The sequence below is a fragment of the Punica granatum genome, chromosome 8 (assembly GCF_007655135.1).
Source record: "Punica granatum isolate Tunisia-2019 chromosome 8, ASM765513v2, whole genome shotgun sequence".
NCBI lineage: Eukaryota > Viridiplantae > Streptophyta > Magnoliopsida > Myrtales > Lythraceae > Punica > Punica granatum.
Genome location: NC_045134.1, coordinates 21613860 through 21641750, shown reverse-complemented (window position 1 = coordinate 21641750; position 27891 = coordinate 21613860). Strand labels below are relative to the sequence as shown.

The 27891-nt window shown below is 40.0% G+C and overlaps 4 protein-coding genes across 8 annotated transcripts; 1 reads left to right on the top strand and 3 right to left on the bottom strand.

Moving 5' to 3' along the window:
• Positions 1–410: 410 nt before the first annotated feature.
• On the bottom strand, positions 411–2424 carry LOC116187618 (transcription termination factor MTERF8, chloroplastic). The gene is made up of 2 exons (XM_031516457.1): positions 1593–2424; positions 411–1484 (listed from the first exon to the last, which is right to left on the bottom strand). Exons 1-2 carry the CDS (start codon positions 2181–2183, stop codon positions 822–824), a joined length of 1254 nt encoding a protein of 417 aa, XP_031372317.1. The 5' UTR covers positions 2184–2424; the 3' UTR covers positions 411–821.
• A 194-nt stretch (positions 2425–2618) lies between these two features.
• Positions 2619–8052, bottom strand: LOC116187617 (spermatogenesis-associated protein 20). 2 transcript variants are annotated; one of them, XM_031516455.1, is made up of 15 exons: positions 7653–8052; positions 7220–7292; positions 7072–7093; positions 6892–6970; positions 6744–6776; positions 6490–6638; positions 6237–6393; positions 5754–5994; positions 5230–5471; positions 4480–4743; positions 4266–4376; positions 3942–4166; positions 3640–3843; positions 3318–3494; positions 2619–3118 (listed from the first exon to the last, which is right to left on the bottom strand). In XM_031516455.1, the coding sequence occupies exons 1-15, from the start codon at positions 7926–7928 to the stop codon at positions 2915–2917; spliced, it is 2457 nt and encodes an 818-aa protein (XP_031372315.1). In that variant the 5' UTR covers positions 7929–8052; the 3' UTR covers positions 2619–2914. The 2 variants fall into 2 exon arrangements, with proteins under 2 accessions (XP_031372315.1, XP_031372316.1); XM_031516456.1 differs by having other exon boundaries at positions 7072–7083; positions 7653–7819.
• An 8689-nt stretch (positions 8053–16741) lies between these two features.
• On the top strand, positions 16742–20811 carry LOC116189016 (BTB/POZ domain-containing protein At1g03010-like). Of its 3 annotated transcripts, none has more exons than XM_031518497.1 (4): positions 16744–17098; positions 18517–18583; positions 18659–19861; positions 20080–20811. In XM_031518497.1, exons 1-4 carry the CDS (start codon positions 16998–17000, stop codon positions 20638–20640), a joined length of 1932 nt encoding a protein of 643 aa, XP_031374357.1. In that variant the 5' UTR covers positions 16744–16997; the 3' UTR covers positions 20641–20811. The 3 variants fall into 3 exon arrangements, with proteins under 3 accessions (XP_031374355.1, XP_031374357.1, XP_031374356.1); XM_031518496.1 differs by lacking the exon at positions 16744–17098 and adding an exon at positions 18252–18411; XM_031518495.1 differs by having other exon boundaries at positions 16742–17098; positions 18517–19861.
• Positions 20812–21344: 533 nt separating this feature from the next.
• LOC116189128 (OVARIAN TUMOR DOMAIN-containing deubiquitinating enzyme 5) lies at positions 21345–24400 on the bottom strand. 2 transcript variants are annotated; one of them, XM_031518660.1, is made up of 3 exons: positions 24233–24400; positions 22830–22941; positions 21345–22543 (listed from the first exon to the last, which is right to left on the bottom strand). In XM_031518660.1, the coding sequence occupies exons 2-3, from the start codon at positions 22931–22933 to the stop codon at positions 21682–21684; spliced, it is 966 nt and encodes a 321-aa protein (XP_031374520.1). In that variant the 5' UTR covers positions 22934–22941; positions 24233–24400; the 3' UTR covers positions 21345–21681. The 2 variants fall into 2 exon arrangements, with proteins under 2 accessions (XP_031374520.1, XP_031374519.1); XM_031518659.1 differs by having other exon boundaries at positions 22830–22955; positions 24233–24399.
• Positions 24401–27891: the final 3491 nt, after the last annotated feature.

The following is a 27891-nucleotide window of genomic DNA, read 5'->3' as shown; positions in this document are numbered from 1 at the left end:
GCATTTTATCTTGTACTCATTGATGTTATCAATGAATTCTCCTTATTCCTCAGGAAGAAAAGAAAAGTAAAGAAAAAAACTCAGACAAGTAAACAACTCTCCACATTTGTCCCAGAAAACTGTGAAGTGTTTCTTACTGTTTTCTTTGGGTACGGAAAAAGTCAATTCTTCAATGTTAACAAATACCTTTTTGATAGATAAATTTTAACACACACTTCTTCGATTTTTAATCGCAAAAATTCTTGTCAACTGCAATCAACCATTTCTTTTTATTTATTTCGTTCGTTTTCAAGAAGTAAACAAATGGAATATTGAAACACACATGTTCTATTTTGGGCTCTGATGCACTGTTGGATTTTGCCAGCAGCAAAATGGCATGCTAACTTAGCGTCCAGAATCAAATGTAATGGTTAACGAACGGCCAATATTTTCTCCAGATCAAGAACTTGCTTTCCGGAAAATTAAGTTGATCTTTTACAATGATTTGTCCTTCTAGAGATCTAAGCTGCCTTCCCGGGCTTCAATATTACTCGATCTTCCCCTGCAGGATCGATTGTAAAGTTCTCCAAAACATGACATACATTGGAGCGTCTAAGGCCGAGGTCTAACGAAAATATCGCGAAGAATTCAGAAGAGACCTCGAGCAACTTTCCTCTTACAATGTCATTGACTCGATCTTACGTTCGCATGAACCAGAAAACATGAAAGCTTGGTACTTGCCCTCGTGTGTTTCCATTTCCATGAATATAATCCGGGAAAAACTTCTCCTCAGCCTTTGATACGAATGCTAAGTTAGAGTCTAATCTCCTCGTCATTCCCTGTCATTGCGCTTCCGTACTGTCCCGCTTCCTTCTCAATACACTCATCAACTCGGGCGCTTCCTCCTGGTAGCCCTCCACGAACCTATCCAAGAACCTCTCCTCCGGGGGAAGCAAGAATGTGCTCAAGCTGAAGTCTCTCTTCAGCAGCCCCTTCTTCAGCAACACCTTAATCACCTCACATCTCGGGATGATCCTCTTCTCCAAGCTGAAGAAGAGAATAGCAGGGCACTGAGAGATCCTCCTAGCGGGCAATTTCATCTCGTTCACGAGATACTCCATCGTACGATCGATCTTCTTTTCTGATAGGATCATACAGTTCGGGTGCTTCCTGAACGCGACCTTGATATCATCCTCGGACCATCCCCACCTAGCGTAGACCTCCTTGCACCGCTCCATTATCGCCCTGTTCCCCTTCCCTGAGATCACATGGACCGCCAGGACAAACACGGTCTTCTTCAGGTCGAATCCCATCTCCACTACCTCCCTCGCGTTTTCTACAAACTCCTCGTGGCTCTTCAGAAGAGCCTCTGGGAAATGGGCGAATAGCAAGGATAGGCAAGACTTAGGCACGCCGAGTTTGCTTAGGTGCTCCATGTTCGGGGCGAGATTCTTCGTGTAATCAAGCAAGAAGACCCAAGACGTTCTCCTCATTGCAGAAATGATCTAATTCCAGTTGGCAATCAATGTCAGGCAGAATCATTCTAAGAACATCAAACAAGAACTGCAATAAGCGAAATTTTGACTTTTTCTTGTTCTTCGAAGAGAGACAACCTTCTTATCGGATTCGAGGAAGCCGAGCAAGAACTCGTAGGAGGGCAGGATCTGGTTCTGGAGGCTCCGGCACAGAGGTGTAGGGTCCCGGGAGAGGATCTTGGCGAGCTCCGATCTCGAGACCCCGATCGAGTAGAAGAACTCGAGCTTGGGCAGCAGGCTGCTCTCCGGGGTCGCCAGGAGCAGCGAGGGGCGGCGGTTGACGAGCTTCGAGATCTGGGCATTGGAGAAGCCGTGGGACCTCAGGAGGGCGAGCACGGAGTCGGGTTTTTCCGGGGTAGAGAACTGGACACGCTGGGAGGCGGCGGCGGCGGCGGCCGGGGTGAGGCCGCAGGACTGGACAAGGTAGTCGGCGGTGAAAGAAAGGGACTTGTCGTCAGTGGCGGCGGTTGCGTAGGCCGAGCGCTTGGACGATAAGGGTCGGAAAATGAAGAGGCGAGGGGGCTTCGCTGAGTTGGGTTTGTTGAGTGGGAAGAGAGCGGTGAAGGGGAAGGGGAACGAAAAGGAGGTCGAGGAAGAAGAAGAAGAAGAAGAAGAAGAAGAAGGGCCTGGTCGGAAATGGCGGAAGTGTTGAACCAGAGTCAGTGCCATTTCTGGTTCCGTACAAAGTGATTTGGTGAAGAAGGCGGTAAAGAGCTTCAACCCTGCAATCCCTCCCCTATGTTTTCTGACGTAAATATTGGTTTTTTTTTTTTGAATTATTGAAGGATTTTAGTAAGGAAAATTTGATTTGATTTTTTATTTTTTATTTTTCCGTTATATGTTATATGAAAGGATTATGAATTTAGTGTAATAAAAAAAAACTCTTAATAATTAGTATATTATATTTTTTCAAAACTATGATGAATATGAATTGTTATAATAAAATAGAGCAAAATTTAGTATAATAATATAAAAATTCTAATTTAGCCCAGAATTTGGTTCTGATTTAAACTAGACCTCTATTTATAGGTTTGCTAAAACCCAAACAAGTGCAAAGTGAATGACTGATGTCACCTTTCAGTTGTTTCTGCATTTGCGAAGAACTCCCGTGCAACGTTATTGTTTTACACTCAGCGTGCCGGACAAAGGCGATGCAGCCGATCAACAACACCATCCTCTTATCTTACATAAGCAGCTATCATCATAGGAGCTCAATCCTGAGACTGGTGACTGGTGAGTCCATACTTTATTATGTATCGACGGTATATGTATAAAACACCTAGAAAATCTTAGGTAGGAAGGGGGAATGCATGTACTTCCCACTACATAAACTCCTGCGAACTACTTTATGAACAGCATCTGCGGGATTGGCTTCTTCCCAGGTTTCCTTGGACTGCGCCTCACTTTGCTGGTTTACGAGACAGCAGCTCCTCAAGCGCGCTTGGGCTCGTGACCGGTGGACTGCATGTGAAGTTTTGGCACACGAGAGCCACCGCTCGCTCGTCTTCCCCGGAGCTGTTACTCTTAGCCATCTGAGCAATGTTGCTATTGTTCTCCTCCCAGAACTTCATCTCCTGAGGGTCAGTCGGGTCTACGTGGATTACCTGCATGATATCAGGCATTCAATATCGCAACATCCAGCCTTAGTGATTCTTGAGTTGGATTTTCTCGGCAAAATCTTGCTGTGCGTGTTCTCGTTTTCCATATTTGCAAACAGAGAGATTGGATATCTAAGAAAAGTTCGGCGATTTTCAGCAACAAAACAGAGTCCAAGCATAAAATGTCATGCGCATTAATACATACCGTCTTGTTCGGCTCATACGATGCATGAGCAGCTGCAAGCATGGTTTCATACTCTGCCGAATGCTTGCGACCAACCAGAACAACTTGTTTCCGTGAAGGAACTGAGAGCATATCAGCTGCACAGCACATCAAGGGCACTGCCATTGCCATGTCTTTCAATCTCGTCTCAAAAACAGCCTGCACAGCAGATTATCACACACAACAAATCATGATATTGTCCCCCTAATGATATTTTCCGGAACTTAAGTAGCATGTTATCTATTAATTATTATTATTTTTTTATTGGCCAAGCACATGATCTAGTTGAAAGTAGAAAATTTACCAAAATATGCTCTGCCTTCTGCCTGTAACTAGCAGACCGACTTCCTTCAACCAAAGAAGCCAACCTTACAAGGTTTATGACAGAGACTGAGTTTCCCGAGGGCTCTGCACCATCATGGTCTTCCTTCACCCGGAGTAGGACCGAAGGATCCTCCCCAGGAGTATTAAAGTAGCCCCCTCCCTCTTTATCAAGGAACAACTCATCCTGTATAAAATAACCATACAAGATATTCGCCCAATTTAGCAGAGGATGAAAATATGTAATGCCGAATCAAAAATTACCCTCAAATTGCATCCTCTTACCTGGGTCTCTTGAAGTTGAATAGCCCAGGAGAGCCAGTCGGTTGAACCGCCACACTCATACAAATCAAGCAATCCCAATATCAGAAACGCATAATCATCTAAGAATCCTGGGGCTTTAGAAGGCCCATTACGGAAGCTGTGGTGAAGCCTCCTTGTTGTCTCATCATAGAGTTGCTTTCTTAAGAAAGCAGCCGCTCTTTCCCCTACTTGAAGGTACTCCTTGGGCTGAAAATATGAAAATCCCATCAAATGAGTTAGTTTTGCTGGACTGAACTGTATATACTAATCTTTCTTATACTTGCTATGGAGAAAAAGTATTCTTACATCACAGCCAACATCAGGGAAATTGTGTTTCGTCCCTTCAGATTCAGCTCTCAGAATTTTTGAGGCTCTAGCGAATGCCGAGATCGTGAGCCCGTTCCATGACACAATTACCTAGCAAGAATGACGAAAGCTCATCTAATCTATTTGCATCTTCAGAAGAACATTAGAAGCCCTAATTAAAGGAAAGCAACAGAAAAGGAAGGACAGATGCTACCTTATCATCCAAATGCGGTTTTGGGCGTCCGAGTCTAACGTCAAAAAGCTTCCTCCTACATTCTCCCAAGATCTCAAGGTACTTATCAATGGGCATGCCATGTTTTGATGCCAAAACGGAAGAATCATTCCTCTCAATGAGGACGTTTTTACCCTTGAACTCATTGTGAGGGTCGCTCCGTCTAGAGAGGTCACAGTTCCCTGAGGGCTTAATGTAATAATGATCTTTGAATAGTTTTGCATGCTCCCCCAGTATCTCATCCACCTTCCCAGTAACAAAACACGTCAATATTATTCTTACAGTGAGAAGAGAGGGATTGAGAGAGAAGCAAAGTGGGCGCTCAGAAGTGTGTCTGAACGGATATTATTCTTAAAACTTGCACATAAAAATAAAATCAATAGTTTTTCTTCATACTGTTTTTCTTTGCAATAGTAACAAAACATGTCAATATTATTCTTACAGCGAGGAGAGGGACTGAGAGAGAACCAAACGATTTTATTCTTAAAACTCGTATTTAAAAATAAAATTCAATAGTTTTCTGCATACTGTTTTTCTTCAAAACAGTTACTGAAAGCTAACATGATTTCCATGCTATCAGCAAATAAGACCACCTTCAGGAAAACACCAAACAATTTTTCTTCCACAAGAACTTCAACTATCAACCAAAATAACGATGAAAAGGCCAGTATAATGTTGTTTACGAATGTATAACAGCAACAGAAAGATGGAAAATCGTGAATCTTGACACACCTCCTTGCTAGTCCAGACATAGAAAGCTCCTTCTTTCTTTCTTGGGGCCCCTTCATATTCAGCACTATCAGCATCCTCGGCTGAGAAAATTTCTCCTTTAGGCCCAGTCATGTCTCTCCTCACATAATCAAGAATATCCCGACATGTACATGAGTAAAAGGCATCATTTTTTATTGAAAAGACGTCAAGATAGACATTCGCCAGTTGTCCTTGATCATACATCATCTTCTCAAAGTGCGGAACTGCAAAAAGACATTGCAACTTCAGTAATAATCCAGTAACATTAACAACCTCAACGCAGGGTCAAATTTATTTGATTGTCTTGGACCAAGGGGAGACTTAAGGGGTGACGCAGTGACGAGAAACAATTAGTCAAGCATTCAGGGACCCGTGTTTCTTTTGCGGTGTTCTCCGTAGTAGATCATTTTTAGGTAAACATCTCTCTGAAAACAATGATAATATGACTAGTCAACTCCTCATCTAATCTCTCTTTCTCCCTATATCTCCAAGTTAGAGAAACTGACCGTGCCAGCATTCATCAACGCTGTATCGGTGAAAACCGCCTCCAAGGTGGTCGTGGATTCCTCCCCTTGCCATGCATTTCAAGCTAAAGAGAACCATTTCCAAGATTGCATTAGCCTGATTGGACTTAGCAGCTCCCTCCAACATCTTACAGTAGTAGAGCATCAGCTGAATTTCAACTGGTCTAGGAAACTTTGGCGCAGCTCCAAAGCCACCATACTTGGGATCATAACTCGCAGAAAGCTAGATAAGCAATCAATGTGCACTCTTAGGTCTCCATCGGCATTAAGTCACATCAATTCAAATAATCTTCCGCTACGAATTGAAGAAAACAGAATATCTGGGGACTTATCATGGGAAGAAACAGAAAACAGGAATCCCCATAATTGTACTGAGCTTTAAAAACAATACTGAAGAACTATTGTCCTTAATTCAACTACTATGTGAATTGCATCTTATCAGTTTATTGAGATTATGAGACTCACTTGCTCAGCGCATTGATTGATCGCGGTATGGGAAAGTCCATCTGGTACTTTGTCCATATTTGCAGTTGCTGATAACGCTTCAGAGAGTTGTTCAATGGCAAGTGCACCACTTTGGACGAGCATATCCCTCTTGTTATCCCATGCTTCTTTTACTTTCCTGCAATTTAAAAAGAAATAAATACGTGATAATTAAATAGAGCTGCAGGTAAGTATAAGCCCTGCGTGTAAATCTAATGTTTTCTAGATTTCTCACTTAAGTACGGTCTTGAAGCCCGGTCTACCGAACTTGTCATCTGGTGGAAAATAAGTTCCACCCATCAAAGGTTTTAAATCAGGTGATAGGAAGACACTCAGTGGCCAACCACCGCCTCCATATAAAGCCTGCACATACGTCATGTATACCTGCAATAGGGCAAAAAAAAAAATGTTAAAAGGAATTTGCCCACAGTTTTGAAGAATATTTCAAAGTGATAAATGGCAATCCAACTATCAGAGAACTTCGTGCACCTTATCAACATCTGGTCGTTCCTCGCGATCCACCTATTAGGTTAACAGGCAAGGATAGCATCAGGACAAAATAATTGGAAGGTGGAAAGTATGGAAATAGAAGTATATCCAAGAGGAAAAGGTACAAAATCATTTTGATCAAGTTTACCTTGATGCTAACAAACCAATCATTCAGCAATTTAACCACTTCGTCATTCTCGAAAGACTCCACCTCCATAACATGACACCTTGATCGTAATATACAACAGCGAGCGTTACTCCTTGTCATGCCGATTCAATGCAATGAAATATCGTGTCTTACAGAATGGAAAGGAAAATTATTTCTCACCAGTGGCACGTGCTGTATCCGACTTCAAAGGAAGGAGCAACATCGGATGCGATGTGAAGCACAATCAAAACGAAGCAAATGTGAGCTTATCGAAGATTTATATTTACCGTAAGATACAAAATGGAGGAGGCTGGTACGATCTAAATACTTGACAAGAAGATGGGCACGTCTCTCTTGCGCGCTTGGGCAAAAGCCTCTTCACCCCATGGATACCAATCAACCTTCAAATACCATAAATTGAAAGAAAATACACATTGTCAGAGAAACAATGAAAGTAAACTACTCCTCCCATATCCAGTCATATGCCTTATAACCCAAAAAAGGTCATGCCATTCTCAACCCACCAACCCAACAAAGTGTTAAGCAACCATATTCAGCATTTTACTGCTCAACTTCTGCATTGCATTCAACTCTTGCAAGTAATACACAACACTGAGCATACCAATCTCTCCCCATCACGAACCCCACATACCAATTCATCTAAATTTGCGATTTTTTTTGCGCCGTCTCGATCGACATCAACCACTCAAAAGCCAAAAATCCAAGAAATGGACCGAAAAGGCGGAGGGTTTTCCAATTACCAGATTATGGGCATGCTGGAGAAGGTAAGGACTGTGCTCGGCCGCCAAGCGATTGGTGTGCGGCTGGGACTGCGAGGTCGAGGCATGGGAACCTTCCGCCATGGACAGAACTCGGAGGGTGGAAACCGGCCGCCGGTAGGTGGGGTATGAGGCAGAGAGCGCGAGCTGAAATGGGTGTCGGGGTCTGCGCGTCCTGGTCAATCTGGGGGTGGGGAGAGGTCTGAGGGGAAAGGCAGAGGAGGAGGAGGAGGAGCAGAGGAGGAGGAGTCTGAGCATAGAAATGTGTAGAAGAGGAAGGAAGGGAGTGGAGGGTTGAGGTCAATAAAGGATGGCTTCGGTGGGAGAAGAAGAGGAAGAAGGAGATGGAGAAGTGGCGCTGCCATGTGGTGTTGGGATAGTGAGGATGAGTCATTTATAAGTTTCGGATGTGGAGATTACACAAGTTGCCAGTTGGTCCGTCCACTTGTCCTGCCTTTGCTCTTCCACGGCCCCAAATTTTCGGGTTCGGACCCGCCCCACATATATCGGGTGGGAGTGGTTCAGTCCGGCCGATTTGGTTCCCGGTACCGAGTGGGAGTGGAACCCGGACCAAACCATACCTGACTGCCATGCCTAAAGGATCGAATTCGAACTTGCTTGATCGATTATCATGTTCCGTTCTGTGTTTACGCTCCTATGGTGCCTAGGATATGGACAGTCTGAACCCAACTCGACTCGGTTTTGATGCAAAAATTAATGTGAGTTGGTACTGATTTGATTCACTTTTCGATAATGAGTTCCAAAGTAAGTCATATTATCTACGAGGAACCCGAATATAGCTTAAACTAAGTTTGATCTAAGTGGTCAAGGGACCGAAATAGTGAGTCATAATTTGTTCAACCTAAGAATAAAAGATAGAGCTTTTTTCGGTAAGTAAATGAAAGATACAGTTGCGTACGACGACAGAGTGTGTGTTTCCCCGACTAAGAATAGTGGGAGGATGTAATTGGCACGGAATTGGAATTGAAAGAGCATCCTCAGTACAAGTCTCTCTTTAGGTCTCCATTAAGGCCCATGTGGTGCCATATGAGCACCATGTAGCCCGAAGAGCAACTGACTAAAAAGACAAACTTGATACTTAAGTCTTTATTTGAATATCTGTTGTGATCCTACACTTTTTTTAAAAAATAAAAATAAAAAAGAATTTAAAAGATAATTATGTGACCCGTTGCAGGTCACGTGACTGGAGCAGTGAGCAGTAGCCGGATGGGAAGAAGAAGGAGATATCTATGTTAAAAAGACGAGTCTCTCAAATCGCGGCTCCTCTAATGTCATCCATCTCCATCTTGGTCTCTCTTCGTGCCATGTGGGCATCAGAGACCGGGGACAGTGACCGCGGAGATGCTCTTGCAATTTATAATTGAGTTACCTTTAATTTACAAATTTGGTTGGACATCAGAATAGACAATTGTAATATGATATATCCGAAATTGGTTGGTCAGTATGTCCGTCTCAAGTTTGATTTTCATATGATTAAGATTGATTTTTATTTTTTTTGCTGGATACATATGATTAAGATGTTAAAACTATGTAAGCCAGCAATAATGACATTTAAGCCCCATATGATTACTCCCTCGGCATATGCAGGCAAGGTTATTGCACTTTCTCATGCAGTTCACTTGGCTTTTATAAAGACAAAATCGAGTTGTTCGAACCTCAAGTTTATGCTTTCTATTACATGCGAACCTGTATGAAAGTCACGCATCCTCCAATAACAACATTGAGGAGAAGGCGACCGATTCAATAGGTGCTCCGGGAAGAACTAGAGCCGGGCAATATCTGGCCTCGCACGACAGCATGCGACGGGTCTAGCATGATAAATCAGTGCTTCGGGTCGAGACTTATCGTGCCGGACTATTAGGGCTGGTAAATTCACCGTGCCGTGCTTGGGCTCTGTAAACCAGGCTCGCCACAACCCGTTAAATGTTTCATGCTGGCCTGGCCCGTTAACAGCCCAGCACTTAATAATACTTATTTTGTTTATATTCTCCTCGAATAACAAGGATCTCAAGTGTTTCGGCAATTCGGTAATTGATCGAGAGCCTCTGCATAGGCTTTTTTCTTTCTTTTCTTATTTTTGCTCGAAGTACCTCTGCATAGGCTAGGTCACAAATTTCATGGATCACAGTTATAGATTGGATCGACCATAAGAATAATAAGGTGAACTCGAATTCAAACCTTACTCATATATAATAAGGGCATTAATTATATTAGCACCATAAAACTCCTTTTTTTTTTCTCCGCCAATTTATTACACGGAGGCCTTTAATTTTGAGAAAGGAATCTCTTTTTTCTTTTACCTAGTTGGAGCTATTATAGCAATTACTCAACGATCATTAGCAGTAAATTCCTGTTAAATAAGGAAAAAAAAAGTGTGTTTAGTTTTTTATCAATTGAAGAGACAAAGTAATAAATGAAATTTGGCACAGTCTCGATATGACATTAAAAATTTTTAAGTTTGGTTTTCGTCCTTGAACTTCTTGTGCCTTTATTTTCCTTCTCTTTTTTACGCCCTTTTTTGAGTCTTACATATCTGCTTGTAACCGGGAAAAAGGGGCAAATTACTCATCATTAATTAAGTCAATGGAAAACACTATTTGCAGGTTTGAATGAAGCAGTGAGTACAAGTTCACTTTAGCTAATCCACTTTAACCAGTTTTTGGTAATTTTGGTGAGGGTCAATTGGCTTAATTTTATTTTATCCATTTCTTTGGAAAGGTAGGTTTTCCACATATACCACATCCAATTGTCAACAACGTTGCTTGCTTTAGAAAAAAAAAGTAGAGATTTTGGTTAGAAGATGGTGGTGCAAGCAGGGATGATTTCCACCTTACAATCTTAAACTGATTGTACTAGAATCGTATCTGCGCTATGATATGGATATCACTATTATATTTTTCGTTTGATTTTCATCTATAAACATATAAAAATGACACATCTTCAACATATCTATACAAATTTTAGTCTTTAATTTTTTTTAATAAACAAAAGAAAAGTAAAGTCTATTTTGCAGAAGAGTAGGTAGGATTTTCGGTTGATGGAAGTAATTAGTTATTATGGTTCAAGTTTTGGAGAGGGAAATATAATTGAAATTGGAATGAGGGAAGATGGAACGAAATTGGAAATGAAATAATATATATATATATATATATATATATATTTGGTTCAATAAAAGATCATAGTTCAATTCCATTTGTTTTTATTTGTGACTCATTATTTACAGAATTGGAATCAAGGAGATTTTCAAGGATTTTTAGAACTTTATTGATTTCATTTTTATAGAATAATATGTGAACGAATTTTTCTTTATTGGTAAAGAAGAATATGGAAGGAATTGGAACAAAGAGATAAAAACTCGTGCACAAGTATTTGCAAGAATGTCGAGGGAGAATTTTAGTATACGACCGTAAATTTTTTACATTTCTTTTCTGTTTGGCACAGATTGAGAGAAGAAATGAGTTCAAAATTTCATATTATATTTTATGTGATAATATAGTAAAAGAATGAGCCAAATGGCGAAAACTAATTGTTATAAATATCTTGAATTATTTAAAAGCTAATTAAATGTGGTGAAAATTGACCACTCTTCACTTAATTAATAAAATGTGAATCCGCCCTGACAAATAATGCACTAGCCAGAATGACCGGTAGATGGTGTTGCTTCCAATAATCTTATTAAAACTTTCTGTGTATTCATAATTTAACGTGTAATTTAACAGTACTGACTTGACATGACATGACTAGTATACATGCATATTTAATTTTTATATGTATATCGAGTTGATGGTGGGCTTAAATACATATCGAGATAGAAAAATTAACATATAATTGCATGTAAATTAACAATATAATAATATACATCGAACCAAGTCCCCCAAAAAAGAATTTGTGGGCTCCTTTTGTGATTTTATGCATGCCTGCCCTAATCATGAACCCTAAAGCTCTGCTCACCTGCAGTAATGATTCACATATACTTCCCCCCTTCTTAGGAAATTTCTCTCTCCCCAATTATATGTGGACCTCCAAGCTTGTACGGCTACTGTGCAGATGCCTCAAATCCTTTTGGGATTTGTCGTCGTCGTCGTCCCTTCATTACCCTTATTGCCTCTCAAATTTTTGTTTTCATCCACTAAGTCACGAATTACACCGAATAATTTTCAGAAAATACGAGCCGAACGAATTTCCAATCTATTATACTTGTAAAATTCCCATGCCTATACGGACTCGAGTTTATCTACAACTCAAAAGTTTAAGTTAATAGGTTGTTGAACCTAATTATCATATAAACTTGTGATTTCTTTATCAAAATTTTCATGTGGGACAACATATCTCAACACCCGCCATCACATGGTAACGTGTGGTCAAGTAAGTGCTACGTACCCTTAAACACCCATCATCAATAGTTGATCACGAGCCGGGCATCCTTTTCCGTGCTCGGGCGAGGGAGGACAATCACCAACTAGCTTCGAACTCCACACTCGTGCCTAACTAGAGGTGCGCCTTTAGCTACATTAGAACTGGACTGGGCTACTCTCAGGTATGATTAACACGAGGCGCACTCTTGGTTACCTCGAAACATAATCTGGCATGGTGTAAGCTCACACATACACACGAAATTATAATCCGCTCTGATACCATATAAAATTACCACTTGGGCCTATATGAACTAGAGTCCATTTGCAACCAAAAAACTGAAGTTGATATGTTGCTAGATCCAAATCTCATATAAGTTTGTGGTTTTTTTTTCATTTTTTTTTGTGTAAGACAACGTATCTCAACAATACTCACCAGGAATAGTCATCAAATATCATAAAGCTTGTGGATATGAGGTGGTGCCGACCGAACAAAAGCCTAAACCGTAATTACCCTTTGGAAATTGGAATGGTAAATGGAAGTTAGGAACATTTGTGGCGTGTAATCACATCATTTAAAAATGTTCACTTTGTGACCAGAGCAAAGTCAGGCTTGAGCAGGGATTAATTTAGACTAATGACACCTCATGAAATGTTATGAAAGAGAGGTTATAAGATGTTCTTTCTTTTTGGCTCCGGGTGAAAAGCAATGAAAGCTTTTGATTATTGCCAAGAAATTGAAAAGAAGGGTAAAACGCATGCGCCAGTGTCTGCTTTTAATTAAGATAGAAGTATGAAATATGGAAGTGGATTCCATGCTTGGATTTATTCCCATCAATAAGGAATCGGAAGCATAGCGAACCGCGTATTAGTAAATAAGTTATGATAATGTCATGCATTCTTTACGTGCGAAGTACAACAATATACATGCATGAACCTTATTCTTCTACATTTTGTATTAGTGGGATTTAATGGTATAATATATAGGTGAAACAGAATTTACAATACCCCCTCACTTTCAACCAAGTAATCCACTTGAAATTTATGTAATAGATTCAAAGTTATTTACGAAAATTCAAGTAATTTTACTTGAAGTTTAGATGATTTAATTGAGATGTTAGTAATGTACTCAAACTCATTGCCTCAGTTTATGTAATATGTTCAAGGTGTTTATAACTTTCTCAAAGCCATGTAATTTACATAAAGTTGTAGTAATTTACTTGATGTTCATGTAATTCAATACATACATTACAAGGCCTTGCGTATTTACTTTTGAAAATAATGTATATATGATATAATTATTTAAAAAGATGAGTGTTCTCTCGTTCTTTATCATTTGAATGATGTAACTATGCATAGACAATGACTGGTACTTACTCTCCTATCTTAACCGGAAGCAAATCCAATTCCTTTTTCTTTTCTTTTTTTCCTTCTTTGGAAGCAAATCCATCTTTAGGTCATGAAATCAACCATAAAAGATGGTCCAGACATGCATAATGTGTAATTAGTATTCAAGGTTCAATTAAGAAATGTTTGGAGGTACTAGCTGGAAATAATAAATATATAAAATCTAATATTTTTCATGCATACAATACATGAATGAAGGAGCTTTAAAGCAAACAAAGACAGAATTTTTCATCTCACATGTGAGGATTTTTTGTTAATAATAAATTATAAATAAAGCAATAAATAAATAAATATAAAATTAAAATCTATTAGGAATTATATACACTGCAAATTTGGCACAATATTATATCTTAATGTCGAGAATAAAAGGAAAAATATACAAGCCCACCCCGGAAAAATAAAGCAATATAAATGGACATTTATAGGATTTCGCCACCTGCTAGATTAAGTTTTTGGTAGAGAACAGGCCGAATCATAGCCGGGGCGAAAATTTTACATTTGAATCGAAATCTTCTATGTTCCCATTTGCTTACTATTGAGTACAATTTCTTTTTATGAGGGCCTTAGCATATGTAGTTCTTCTTTTACACTTGAGGGCCTCCATTCGTGCAAGCTTAATCTGTAAGGGGTGAGAAATTAAACCTTAATAGATAAAATAATTAAAGGTGACCAAAAAAGAAAAAAAAAAAAGGAGATGCAGCTGCTAGCTAGCCTGCCATATTGTTGCTCACATCAGCCATGTCGTCATATACAAACTGTCAATATATATATATATATATATATATAATACACGTTTACATATGCTTGCTTCCTTGCCGCTCCTTCTTTCTAAAAAGCTTTAAATATATGTGGTAGATTGAGATTAAGATAGTGTTAAGTATTAGAAAGGAAGAAAGAGTGTCGTGGAGGGAAAGAGAACTAGGATCCTGCATGCCCATGTGCACCCAGAAATTTCTCATATTATATTCATATTCATTTTTTCGATTATAAATAAGACTTATATCCGAAAGAAAAAATAAATAGATAGTTGTATAGATAGGATATACAAAACTATTAAACTTAGGTTACAAATATATATATATATATATATATATATAATTATAAAGGAAGTTTATGGGTTTCGTAGGAAAATAGTAAAATAGAAAATAAATAGATATAAAAATATTCATTGATGATAACTGAACTAATTAATTTCAGTTCGATAACTATGTTATTATACTGAATATCCATAGATATAAAAGGAGAAGGGAATCGATGGGAACATCATGACCACTTGGTCGATTGGCATCATATGGAATGATGCAACCAACGTGTTGCACTCAAATAGAGTACAATTTTATAAACCATAGGTCTTATGATCTTGCTTTTATAGGTCCAAATGTCAGTAGTAATATATATAATCTACAAACTGTCATAAAGCGGCCTTATACATTCGACTAATAATCGTTCGTCCTTTGTTTTGTGATCAAACCGCTGGGGGGCGGCGGGGGTGGGACCTGGGGCTTGATAGCATGATTGATCAGCAGCAAAATAAAAATGAACTCGTTTGTGATTTTCTTATTGGGTAATGTACAATGCTATTACAATTATAAAATTACATCGTAAAGCTAGCTCTAAATGACCAAATTCGATGAACACATGACCATCATTAGTAAGTAATTATCGATTACATGATCAAAGTGAGGTCCTTTGTGATAGAGTTTCATCATGACGCCAATGGGTAGATGGCTTATAATATCCAAGATCTTAATTGCATAATTGTAAAAGGATGAGTCTCCTCGTGAAATGGAGGCATCCAGAAATTGTTGCAGAGAAAATATTTGACGACCTTAAATAAAAGAATATACTCTGGGCAGTATCCGCACTCGCTCATGACTTGAAACCAAGAATTTATTTTTTCAGTGACAAATGAGGCTGATGGATCTTAAAAAAAGATATAGGAAGGAAAATTAAAGGAACACTTACTTGCCCTTTCTCCAATCTCTTGTTAATTATAAGCCTACATCGTAACCATAAGCTAAATATTTTATAAGATATGATAGATATAGCTTGCTAGAAATATAACCAAAAAGCTAAACATTTGTTGTAATTTTTTTAGGTGAATTAGGGAGTCTATGCCCGAGTTTATTGATAGATAAAATTAAACGGTATAAAGATGAGATACGGTGGTCCTTACAACACTCCCAAATAAAATGAAATGGAGTCCAAGAGGGCATGGACTCAATCTATGAATTCATACTAGAAGAGCGAGTGCATAGTTTGATAGCCAATCAACGCAAATAGTTTCTCTCACGTAGTATGCGCTCCACCACAACCATATATTGTAAATTGTAATCCACATTTCCTCCAAAAGGAGTACTCGACGAAAATGTGCAAGCTGATCAATCTCAACATCACACGGTGTCAGATATATATATATTTTTTGGGATAAGTGATAATTTTATTGATCTCCAAACTGTATTTACAATGGAATCTGAAAGGACTGAAAATCGACCATCCAAGATTAACTCCTTGACAGGTCACCAAGAAAACATTAGATAAACATCAGACACCTAGAGCTTGAACAAAAAAGAATTTACAGCTTTATAGGAGTATGCAGGCAACGAAACTATCTTCACCATTGAGTCTAATGAAAACATTGGATAAAATTTTTCCTCGACAATCCGATTCAAAACTTCGTTTTCTTTTCTCTTTTTTCAATTAGATAGATCACAATTGGTGATTACTGTGAATTTTCTTGTCGTCTTCGCTTGATCCAAAGCAATTAACAATTATAACTGAGTACAATTTCTTTAATTTGACATGATCAAGCTATACCAGGTCCTATGGGGGACTGTACGTGGGCATCATCATAACTTGCAGTCCAACTCATTATACACGCATCCCTTTTTAATCTAATTCTCACTTTAGGGAAGCTTTGCCGATATACAAAGCCATAAATTAATTACCAACTTTGGTTGATTTAAACGGTTCGACACTTACTCCCTTTAAATAAGTTTTCGGTTCAAATCTTGTAAAAAGATAAAATTCACAATTGGGAGAGTTTTATCCTCTAATGGGCAACCCATCTCAAACTAAATTAGTCGGGGACTCATTTAGCTTCCAGATATCATATGATGCATGTTGTAAAAAGAAAATGACCTTATATTAATTAATTCCAAGAAAAGTTCCTTTCACGAATTAATTAGATTAATTATTAATCAAAATTAATTAAAGACACATCATCGCTTCCCCTTAAAGCTCCCACACTTCTTCGGGATTCCTGGAACAATTCCTCCCATGACAAAAACATAAACATTTTCCAAACATAAACATCCTTTCACCGAAAAGTGCAACATTTCCTCTTTCCAATTCACATTTTGCACGCATATATATATAAGCATGCAAACACGATCTCCTACTGAGAAAGCAGAGCAAATTTCGGTCATTTAGTGGGTCAGGAATTAAATAAAAAATAAAAAAAATTGGGTTTATATATATGATGAAGGGTTGATGATCTATTGATTTGCTTTGTTATCAAGTGGTTGATTTGAAGTGGGGGTGAGATATGGGAGTTGTTACGATCGGTGAATTGAGTTTGAAGCCCGGCATTTCAGGGAAGATCAGGACATTCCGGCCGAGTTCTAGTGTCCAGCACGCCACCGAATGGTACGTAATTTTCTTACTATTAAGTTCTTCAGCACTTTCACTAAAGCGAGCATTCTGTGCCAACTAGTCGGTTTGGACCATCCTTGAGTCAAGCCACTCATGAACTTGTAGAGGCTCGTGTAGGTAACAACCGGGGTGATGAGTCGAGTCGAGCTTTATTGATCTTATATAGGTGCTGAGCTTGAGAGGCTAGTGCCTATCCGATTGAGCTTCCCCTATGAGTTGGACGTTGGCCCATTCTCAAGCTATTTTAGATGTTGACTGTCGAGCTAAAGTTTAGGCGAACCAGCTGGTCGATCTTGGTCTGTGATCGAGTCCAGGTCAACCTCGCTGAGTTCAAGTTGAACTAGGCAGAGCTATATCATTTATGAGGTTGGGCTAGAGCATAAATAGTTTAATACCTCATATACAGCTTGAAACTCGATTGGAGTCGTATTGGTCGAGTCGAGTTCGGTACTGGGAATACTTAGTAATTGTACATATATAGGAAAGATATGCCTTTTGTTATCGTACGATTTGTATACAATTTATTATTATTATTATTATTATCTCGTTTTATTCTCTCCTCATCACAGGCCAAAATGCTGTATGACTGCCTCTCTTATAATCGAAAAATGTTATATGACCTCAATCATCCGACTCTCGTGAAGTAATTAATGGCCCGGGATGGTTCGGACTAATCGCCTCCCCGTGGAAGCTTTTCATCCATAAATTAGATTTGCACATCCCGATAGATAAGTGGGGCGTGCAAATCTTATCTCAGCGGGATCTCGATCCAACGGTTTTATGATTCTCTTTACCTCGTACAGTAGAAAACTTTCCTACTTGTTGTATGTACGGGTTTAAATCCGAGTGAAACTGCATTGTAATCTATCATGATCGGCCGTTGCAAACGTTAGTGTAGCAATCAATATTTTCGTGTCTCACTTTATGATTGAGGCCCTCTGGTCGGTACGGATGAATCGTACAGGAGCTTCTTGCTTCTCATCAGTATCTGCTAAGGCCTAAGGGACCCATATATTACATTTTTCGTGGTTCGATTTTTTTTCTGCACTGATTTTTAACGGTTTATCCGACAGCAGAATTATTGGTTTAGATCCTATTCAGTCTGTCCCGTTTGATCAATTATGAGCTCGACATTCAATTGGTTCATCCATCCTTGTCGACTCGTGCTGTCCTGACAGTTCACTGCCTATAAGTCGAACTATGGTAGCTTTAACTAAAATCACAGAAATGGCCTCGAGTTTGGTGCTTGAGGCCTACAGCAGCAAAAGTTGCTGCATGGTTCTTGAGCTATTTGCATCCGCGGACATGTAATCGAGTAGATTTATTTTTTTCCTTAATGTTGTGTTTCACTTCTGCATGATCTGGTGCCGAATCTGTTATGTTTCTTCAGCCTTTTGCTTTTCCTTTTGCAGGCCGATCTCTGATGTTTCGAGCGATCTCACTATCGAAGTCGGGACTTCGAACTTTGCTCTCCACAAAGTAAACTGCTCCTACTTTCACTCTCTGTTTGGTTCTAACTTGCATTATCATGTGCTAATTTGCGCGCACTGGCAGTTCCCGCTTGTCTCTCGGAGTGGAAGGATCCGGAAACTGTTATTAGAATCGAAAGATGCAAAGATCTCAAGGGTAAGTCTCCCGGCAGTCCCGGGCGGACCAGAGGCATTCGAGCTTGCTGCAAAATTCTGCTATGGGATCAACATAGAGATCACACTATCAAACATTGCCATGTTACGTTGTGTGGCACATTACCTAGAAATGACCGAGGAGTTCTCGGACAAGAACCTCGAAACCCGAACCGAAGCATACCTAAAGAACTCCGTGTTGCCAGATATAGCAAATTCTATATCAGTCCTCCATCATTGCGAATCTCTCTTGCCCGTGTCTGAGGAAATTAACCTCGTCCCGAGGCTGATTAGTGCGATAGCAAATATCGCTTGCAAGGAGCAGCTGACTTCGGGTTTGTCCAAACTCGAGCACAAACAGGTCCTGGCCATAGAACCAGAAACGCCATTGAACTGGTGGGGGAAGTCCCTTGCGGTGCTAAGCCTCGATTTCTTCCAGCGGGTCCTCTCGGCGGTTAAATCGAAGGGCCTAAAGCAGGACATGATCAGCAAGATCCTGATCAACTATGCCCAGAACTCTCTTCAGGGTCTCTTTGTGAGGGACCCGCAATTGGGCAAAGGAAGCAGCCTCATGGACGTGGAGCTGCAAAAAAAGCAAAGGCTCATTGTGGAGGCGATCGTTGGCCTGTTGCCGACCCAGTCCCGGAAAAGCCTGGTCCCGATGGCATTCTTATCGAGCCTGCTCAAGACCGCTATCGTGTCCTCGGCCTCCACCTCCTGCAGGTCAGACCTGGAGAGGCGGATTGGTCTCCAGCTTGATCAGGCAATCCTAGAGGACATCCTCATTCCCATAAACCCGAACCACGGGACACACCACAGTACCATTATGTATGACACGGACTCGGTCCTCAGGATCTTCTCAATTTTCCTCAACTTGGATGATGACTACGATGACGAGGACACTCATACTCTCCCAAGGGATGAGAGTGAGATGGCCTATGATTTCGATAGCCCTGGGTCCCCGAAGCAGAGCTCGATCATTAAGGTATCGAAACTATTGGACAATTATCTGGCAGAAATTGCTCTTGAATCGAATCTCCTACAGTCCAAGTTCATTGCACTAGCAGAGCTACTCCCAGACCATGCTCGAGTTGTGAGCGATGGGCTTTATCGGGCGGTCGATATCTTCCTGAAAGTGAGCTCTCTCTCCCCATCTATCGAAGAGTTCTTCCTTGTCCCAATCCTTATTTCGAAAAATGACGATACATGCACAATACTACCATCCAGTAAAACAGTCGAGCCACATGGATCTGCATTGGCCTGCAATCACATGTAGATGAGTTCTTTACGGTGATTGGCTCAATGAAAATCAGATGATGATTTTTCGATTGTCTTTGTTTATATATTTTGCAGGTTCATCCGAATCTTAAGGACACGGAGCGGTACAGGCTCTGCAAGACCATCGACTGCCAGAAACTGTCCCAGGAAGCCTGTAGTCATGCAGCGCAGAACGAGAGGTTACCAGTGCAAATGGCAGTGCAAGTCCTATACTTCGAGCAAATCCGCCTCCGGAACGCAATGAACGGGGCAGGTGGAGGAGGTGGCAGCCACAACCAGTTCCTCTTTGGGGCGGTTCATGGGCAGTTTCAGCAGCGGTCAGCCAGCGGGGCTGGCAGCGGGGCAATATCCCCAAGGGACAACTATGCATCAGTGAGGCGGGAGAACCGGGAGCTTAAGCTCGAGGTCGCGAGGATGAGAATGAGACTGACCGACTTGGAGAAGGACCACGTCTCGATGAAGCAGGAGCTCATCAAGCCCCACCAAGGGAACAAGATATTCAGGTCGTTCGCGAAAAAATTGAGCAAGCTTAACTCGCTGTTCCGATTGAACGGGATCAGGCCCCTAATTGGAGGGAAGCCGAGTTCCGAGCCTCGGCTCCCATTCCAAAAGCGCAGGCGTCACTCCGTCTCATGATGGGATGGGAGACTTGGGACATAACAAATGTGTGTGAATATGTCTAATCCAATGTATAGATTAGTAAACATAGTCACGGCATCGTCAGTTTTGTGAGATTATATGATTTTTCTTGTGTTTGGTAGTGTTAACTTACACCTTGCTTGGAATCGGTTATAGCAGTTTTTCTGAGATTGCTGCACCAGATAAACATCGATAATCCGGATCCATCTCATTTGAATCGCGCATAAGACCTCGTAACTTCACGGACCCATCACGAGTTCAAGATAAAGGTTGTCCGAGAAAAAAAAATACTAGGATTCGCTGCGATATTCAACAAATCTAAGTTAAAAGTTACAGTGGTCAATTTACTCGGCGTAAAAGTGCAAATGTTTTATGGAAAAGAAGGCAAGGCATGCGCAATCAAGAGAGTCATCAAGATTGAAATGACTTTTACTGTTCGCCACTAATTTATGTCCAAGGGCATCTGATTAACAATCTAAACGAGGAAATTCCCTCCTAGTCAAGTCGAATAAAGGTCGCCACTCGAGTGGTCATTCTATAACCAGCCAAGCTAATTGATAAATGCTACGAAGTCTTCGAGACAGGTAAATCCAATCATACAAACAATACAGGTGACTCGATAAAGAGTATTATCGAACATGACTTTCAATGATGAGACCGACCCTATTCAATTCCATAAACTCTTGCAGGAAACGTCTTTCTGAAAGAAATTTTTCTCCCACCAAAAATCCAGTTACACCTTAAATCCTTATTTAGTTTGGAGAAAATCAACCAATTTCGAGTGTTCATACGTTCCAATATAATCAGCTAAATTTCCCCATAGACGGGAAGGGGAAAATATCAACAAAACTTGGAATACATCATCTCTCCATCATATCCGTATAGTTTGTGGAATCTCAATTTAATCCCAAAATGTGGCTGTGTCTTTATGGGACCATACCAGTCTTTCTGTAATCTATCGTAAACTCGGGATGTCGAAGGACTTTGGGCAATTTCCCGTAGCTCTGTCAAAAAGGACTTGAAGACACACTGATCTCTTCAAGTCGGGATGACTGAATTGTAATGTTCCCCGAGTCCATATGCATGCTTGTGGTAAGACAACTTGATGCTCGAATCCAATGGGTGCATCTCATCATTGGACTTCTTGTACTCCTTGCCCATCTCTACGTCAGGAAATGAACCCGAGTAGATCATGATATGCCTCTTGAGGAAGTGGCTCATCGCCTGGAGCTCGAGCTGTCCTCCCCAAGCGGCAGTTGATTCCACTTCCTTGCAGTAAGTTTCAAACCTGTCTGTTACGGAGTCTCCTTCTATGTCAGTCTCTGACAGGAAGAATGGGATGAAATCGGTGGCGTGTTCCCTCATGTAGGAAGACACCAGTTCCCGGAGCTCTAGGTATGTGTAGAGAGGAGGCCCACCGGAGAGTCGGGCCAGCTGGTCCTCGACAGCCCGGTAGAGGCAGTGGCCGTCAGGCTTTATCTCATTCACGGTCAGGCCCAGCAGTCCCAGCTTCTTCTCCAACTTCTCGTTCTCGATTACCCGATCATTCACTATGCTCTGTTGCTCCTCCTGTATCCTCTGCTCTCTTGCAGCCTCCTGCTGGGCTCTCTTCTCGCGCCTCTTGACGCTCTTGCTGGGCTTCGAGCTGTCAGGCTGGGCGGAGACAGAGACTCCTGCTATGGCCTTCACAAGATTGTCGAGATTGCCCTTTGCTGCTCCATTGCTATCAGCATATCCCAACTCTGCGAGTTCCTTTGCATGTTGCTCTTTGAGCTCAGTAGAGAGTTTGGAAACCTCTTCTTCCACCTGCTTCTTCTTTGCTTTCTGTTCAGCTTTGCTACCTTTTGCAGCAGCCTTCTTCAGCTCAATTTCCTTGTTCTGCAGCTGCTGTATCTCCTTTCTGCAATAGTGGACTCATCATGAGCAAATAAGAACTCATTCTTTGTACACTGCCCAACAAAATTACACAATTTTATCAAATTACAGGAGTAAAACTCAAACATGCTAATACAGTGATCACCAACCAAATGGAGGAGCACAGAAAAGTTAGCGGTGCAATAACATGAACTTCCATTTCCTACCATAACTTAAATTGAGCAGAAAATGAATATCGATCAAACAAAATAAAACCATCAACAAAAGTAATGGAGGAGAGCACACAGAACGCATCACTAGCAAAAGCATACCTGTGCCTCGAAAGCATATCATCCCGAGTCTCCTCTTTCTTTTCTGGAACATTTTCAGGCAATTTATCTGCCAAGACACTCTCTGTACCTTGTGGGTCTTCCATTTCAGCACCTTTACAACCAAGGCTGAGGGTTACGAAGGTAGGGGGAAATGATTAGATTCAAGCACGCAATTTATACTACTCAATATCTGAAACTACAATGGCTGAAGTGTGGAAATACTAAAGGGCAGTGAAAGTTTTTTGGTATAATCTATATTATGAAGCACTTGCTAAACAGATAATATGCACGCTCACTTCTCATATCATATTTTTCATGCATGAAGACATTGAGTAACAAAAACGAAGACATAAATATAGATGAATTGCCACGTGCAACTATGAAAATTGTCAATCCATGATGAAAATATTGATTCGAACAGAGAGAATGCAATGTTTTCATGTGGACTATATCATTCCGATCGTAGGTAATGGCTTGCTACAGAGTTTCATTGAAAGAGGAGTTCTACAAAGCGACGTCATTTTGATGCAAACAAGCAACAAACCAAAGGATAACTGCATAAGCACAAGGAATTAGGGGGAAATTAAAGAAAATGCAGGTGAAGGCCAACGTCAAATAACAAACTACAGGCATTCTGCCTCTATGTCTACGAGTAACACTTAATTAAGTAAGCAAAGTATCCAACAAATCAAAGTTTCAATGATGCAGCGCAATACAACCACTCTTACAGGTATGTCCCAAAAACTGCATCTTCAAGTTTTCACTAACGAACCTTCCACATATAGATTAGCTTTCATCACCGAAATATTCACCAGCTAAGCATGCTCATCAGACTCACAACACAATCACACCCCAGAAGTCTGGCCAAGCACAAAATAACACCTTAAGCAATGATATGGTTTTTGCATATCTAATTAAGCTCTTCATGATTACGTGAAACCATCGATCCAATCTCATCAAGATGAAATCCATTATCTTTAGTCAAGATGAGCACATTCAAACACCCTTTCCATATTGTTCATCGCCCACGAGCTCCCGGGTGTAAAGATAGTTAATTAACTACTTACCCTTTTCTGAAAAATCTAAAATTCAAGCTTTAAGTGGCCAATAATGTCACACAGAACAGTATATTGACATGATACAGGCACCAGGATTGAATCAGAACCCGTGACATGGTCTGACGAATATGTCATCCCAAACAAGAAACTTACACTATAGACTGCTCCTTGGGTGAATTACAGGTAAGGAGACAAAGAGGGGGCAGTTGGGAGCCCTTCGAGGGCCTAAACTACAACAAAAGTAGCTGCCCCCCAACCCGCGACCAGAGTGAAACAACAGCAAGCATTTCTGCAATTAGTCATAAAAATCTGAAAATTACAAAACCCTAGAATGAAAATTTTCACCTTTTTGCACTCAGCCGGGCAATACCACAGCGGCTGGAGAGGTCGAAGAGTTGCGTTACAGATCAAGGGATTGCCGACAGGGAGGAAAGCGATCAGAGGAGGGCAGAAGCAGAAGACGGTCGGGTTTAACAGTGGGAAGCAGAGGGAGACAGGGGAGTCGGGGGATGAAAGGAGAAAGAAGAATGAGCAGTGAAAGAGTGGGCTGGGCCTTGACATGGTGGAAGCATATGGGCCGGCCCAAGATAGGCCATTTGATGAATTATTATAGAGTTAATTGCGTCATATAGCCTAACGTTTCAATGAATTTTTAGTTCTAACCCAAACTTGATTTTATTACCTGAGATATTTCAACGTTGACGTGTTGATTTCACATCTAACCAGACACTAACTTTCCGTTCAAAATTGACGAAATTGCACACATGGCACATCAATTTTGTAACACATGTAAGCAATGTTACAAAATTAATGTGCCACGTGTGCAATTCCGTCAATTTTGGATTGAAAGTTAGCGTCGGACTAGATGTGAAACTAACACGTCAACGTTAGGATATTTCAAGTAAAAAATCAAGTTTAGACTAGAATTAAAAATTCCTTCAAACGTTAGGCAATATGGCACAGTTATTCCATTATTATATTATATACATATTACTAGCTTACACCCAGCGGGACGCTGCGGATCCACCAGCAATTTAATCGAATCGCTATGATCGGCAGGCGAAACACTAATAGAAGAATTAAAATGACCTTGTCAGCTGAGAGAAGTAATTGGGCAAAAAGTTATGCACGTGTTTTAGAACAAATTGAAAAAGAAAACAAATATTTCATCAAAAAATATTTTTTTCTACAACACCTAAGGGACCGATACAAATACAAAAGAAAACAATTTACGGCCTGAAACTTTAACTAAGACAGGCGAAAATTAAGGGTTCAGCTCTTTGTGATGTCCCAAAACCTAAAATATGGACTGATAGGTGATCAATCACCTCTCAAAAAAAAAAAAAATTTCACTTCACTTCACTCAATTCTACTTATTTTCAACACAATTATTATTTTTCTTCAATTTTTTTAACTATTCAATTCATTTTTTTAATACTAAATTCTCTCAATTATTTATTACTTTTTTCACAATTTAATAACACAATAATTACTTTTTCTAAATTATTCATTACTTTTTCTCTAATTCAACAATACAATCATTACTTTCTCTCAACTATCCATTACTTTTTTATCTTTTTTTTTCATAATTCAACAATACAATCATTACAAACCAATTAAAACTAATACTTAACTCAACTGAACTCTAAAATCAAATACATAATCTCTGTTTTTCTCATAATAAAAAAAATTCAATTTTCCCCAAGTTTCTCACGGTGCATCTCATCCTCTCCTCGTTAGTCTCAGTAATCAGAACCTCATTTTTTTTTCAAATAACACTGATTGGGAGATTTTTTCAAGAACCCTAGAAAAAAGGACTTTCGCTATTTTTTTTTCGTCCATTTTCTTTTTTCTTTTCTATTTTCGTCCACTATCTTTCACTAATTTTCTATTTCAGTCCAGTACCTTTGATTAATTTTTGTTTTCTCCCTTTCTGTAACTTTTTCCGTCAAGATGCTGCCGACTTGGAAAGTATGTATGGGTTTCCACCTTACGATAAACTGCCACATGGCATCTGATGAGACCAAATCAAACCCAAATTAAAATATTTCAGTTCAAAAAGAATTCACCCCTCAAATCGGTTTCGATCCCAATGACTCTTCTTACCCCTTTCACGTCAACGTAGACATCTCGATTGGTCAGATTCTTTCATCTATATATTTTTCACATCTCATTGCATTGGCCTCTTATCTTGCCCCACTCGCTTTCGATAAAAAATTCAATCGGAGAAGAGGAGAATCGGCTAAGAGAAGAGAACAATAGAAAATAATGTCTACCCGATCCCGGGTTCGAAACCCTTTAGAGCCATCAGAGTGCCTTTGGCGTGATTACTTGCTCCGTGCGTCGCCAAGAGTTCACGGAGCTCCGGAAATTAGTCGGGCGAAGACTGGATACCCCAAATTAGATAATATATATATATATATATATATATAACGTAATGAATGTATTTTTTGCCAAGTGTTGTTTCATCTTTTTGGCTAAATTTGCTCTCTTGACTAATTGAAAATTCCATACAAAAAATTAGGGTCAAAACTAAGCCCAATAGCAGAAGTTCAAGATGTTGCTGCCACTATGCTTTCGACGAAAGTTCTTGATTTTTCTCCCATTCTTGATGCTTGTCCTCAGATCTAATCATAATTATATAGCTTTGTGAAAGGGATGGTTGTTATGAATTTTTGAAATATGATGTTTACAACCGACAACCCTGAAATATTCCTCATCTTCCATCTCCACGGGGTCCATTTCAAAGCCAATTTCAACGCAGTTAACATCAAAGAATGACACTTCTTTCTAGGAGTGTCCAAGTACCATAATTTTTCTTTTTTTTTTGGATAAATGTACCATAATTTTTCACTATACTCGGATTCTACCATGTTGGGACTTGGATCCGAAGTCTATTCGAAACCTGAATTATACTACATGTTTCGGACCTGAAACCAGAATTCACCCGAAACTTAAATTATATTACATGTTCCAGATACCCTCTTGGGACTATAGCTCATTATTCCCTTCCCTTCTTCTTACTTGCAGTGGGTACCCTGTATGTCAGAATCGGAATCTATTTTCATTGATTCCTTAAATTACTACATGGATCCCATCCTATTTTCAATTGGAGTTATCCGGACCCTACCCTAATGGGTAGATTCCAATCGATTCCGAGTATACCCAATATCCATGCACACCTCTACTTCTTTCCAAAATCCTCCATGCTTGGTCTTCCCAACGAGCTTTAATATGTAATCCCTTGCTGGCAGAGCAAAATCGAACATGATTTCATGTCATGAAACCCTAATTTCTGCCCAAAATTTTTATCAAAGGCAAATCAGGGATGAGATAATAGATCGAGGGAAGAAGGGGGAACAAAAAAGAATTGAGGAAGAGGAAGAGATAGAGAGCGACGAGACTGAGTGGAGAAGATGAAGAGAGCAAGGGAGAACTGAAAATCTTAGATGACGATGGAGTCTTCTTAATTCCACCGTTTAGAAGGCAATTTTTCATTTTCGATGTGAACCTTGATATTCGAAAATCAAATCGAATCATGAATAATCCAGTCGAGATATGTCAGTTCACTATGAGATAAAGCTATCACAACATGGATTTTTTACATTCACAAGAACTCGAATCCGAGACCTTAATTAAGCAGAATAAGCGCTGAATTATTTGAATTAACCCACCTTCATTTGAAGACAGCTTTTTGATGTTGGGTTCAATTAATCCAAGGGTCTGATTTTTGCAGACATGGACCATCACTAAAGACCCATCAGCATGTTTAACAGAAAAAGTAACTGAGGATAGAAACGCAAAAGTAGTGAAAGGCAGTGGACAAAAAAAAGTAGACAAAAGAAAAGTAGGGAAAGTTAGAGGCCTAGAAGTGTAGTTTTTCCATTTATTTATGACAGTTTTTTTAATTAAAAATATTAATAACTCTTCGCAATTTTGTTACACGTGGCCTGTTGAGAAGACTGCCTTGTAACTCTTCCTTAGCAAAAAAGAATAGATAGATT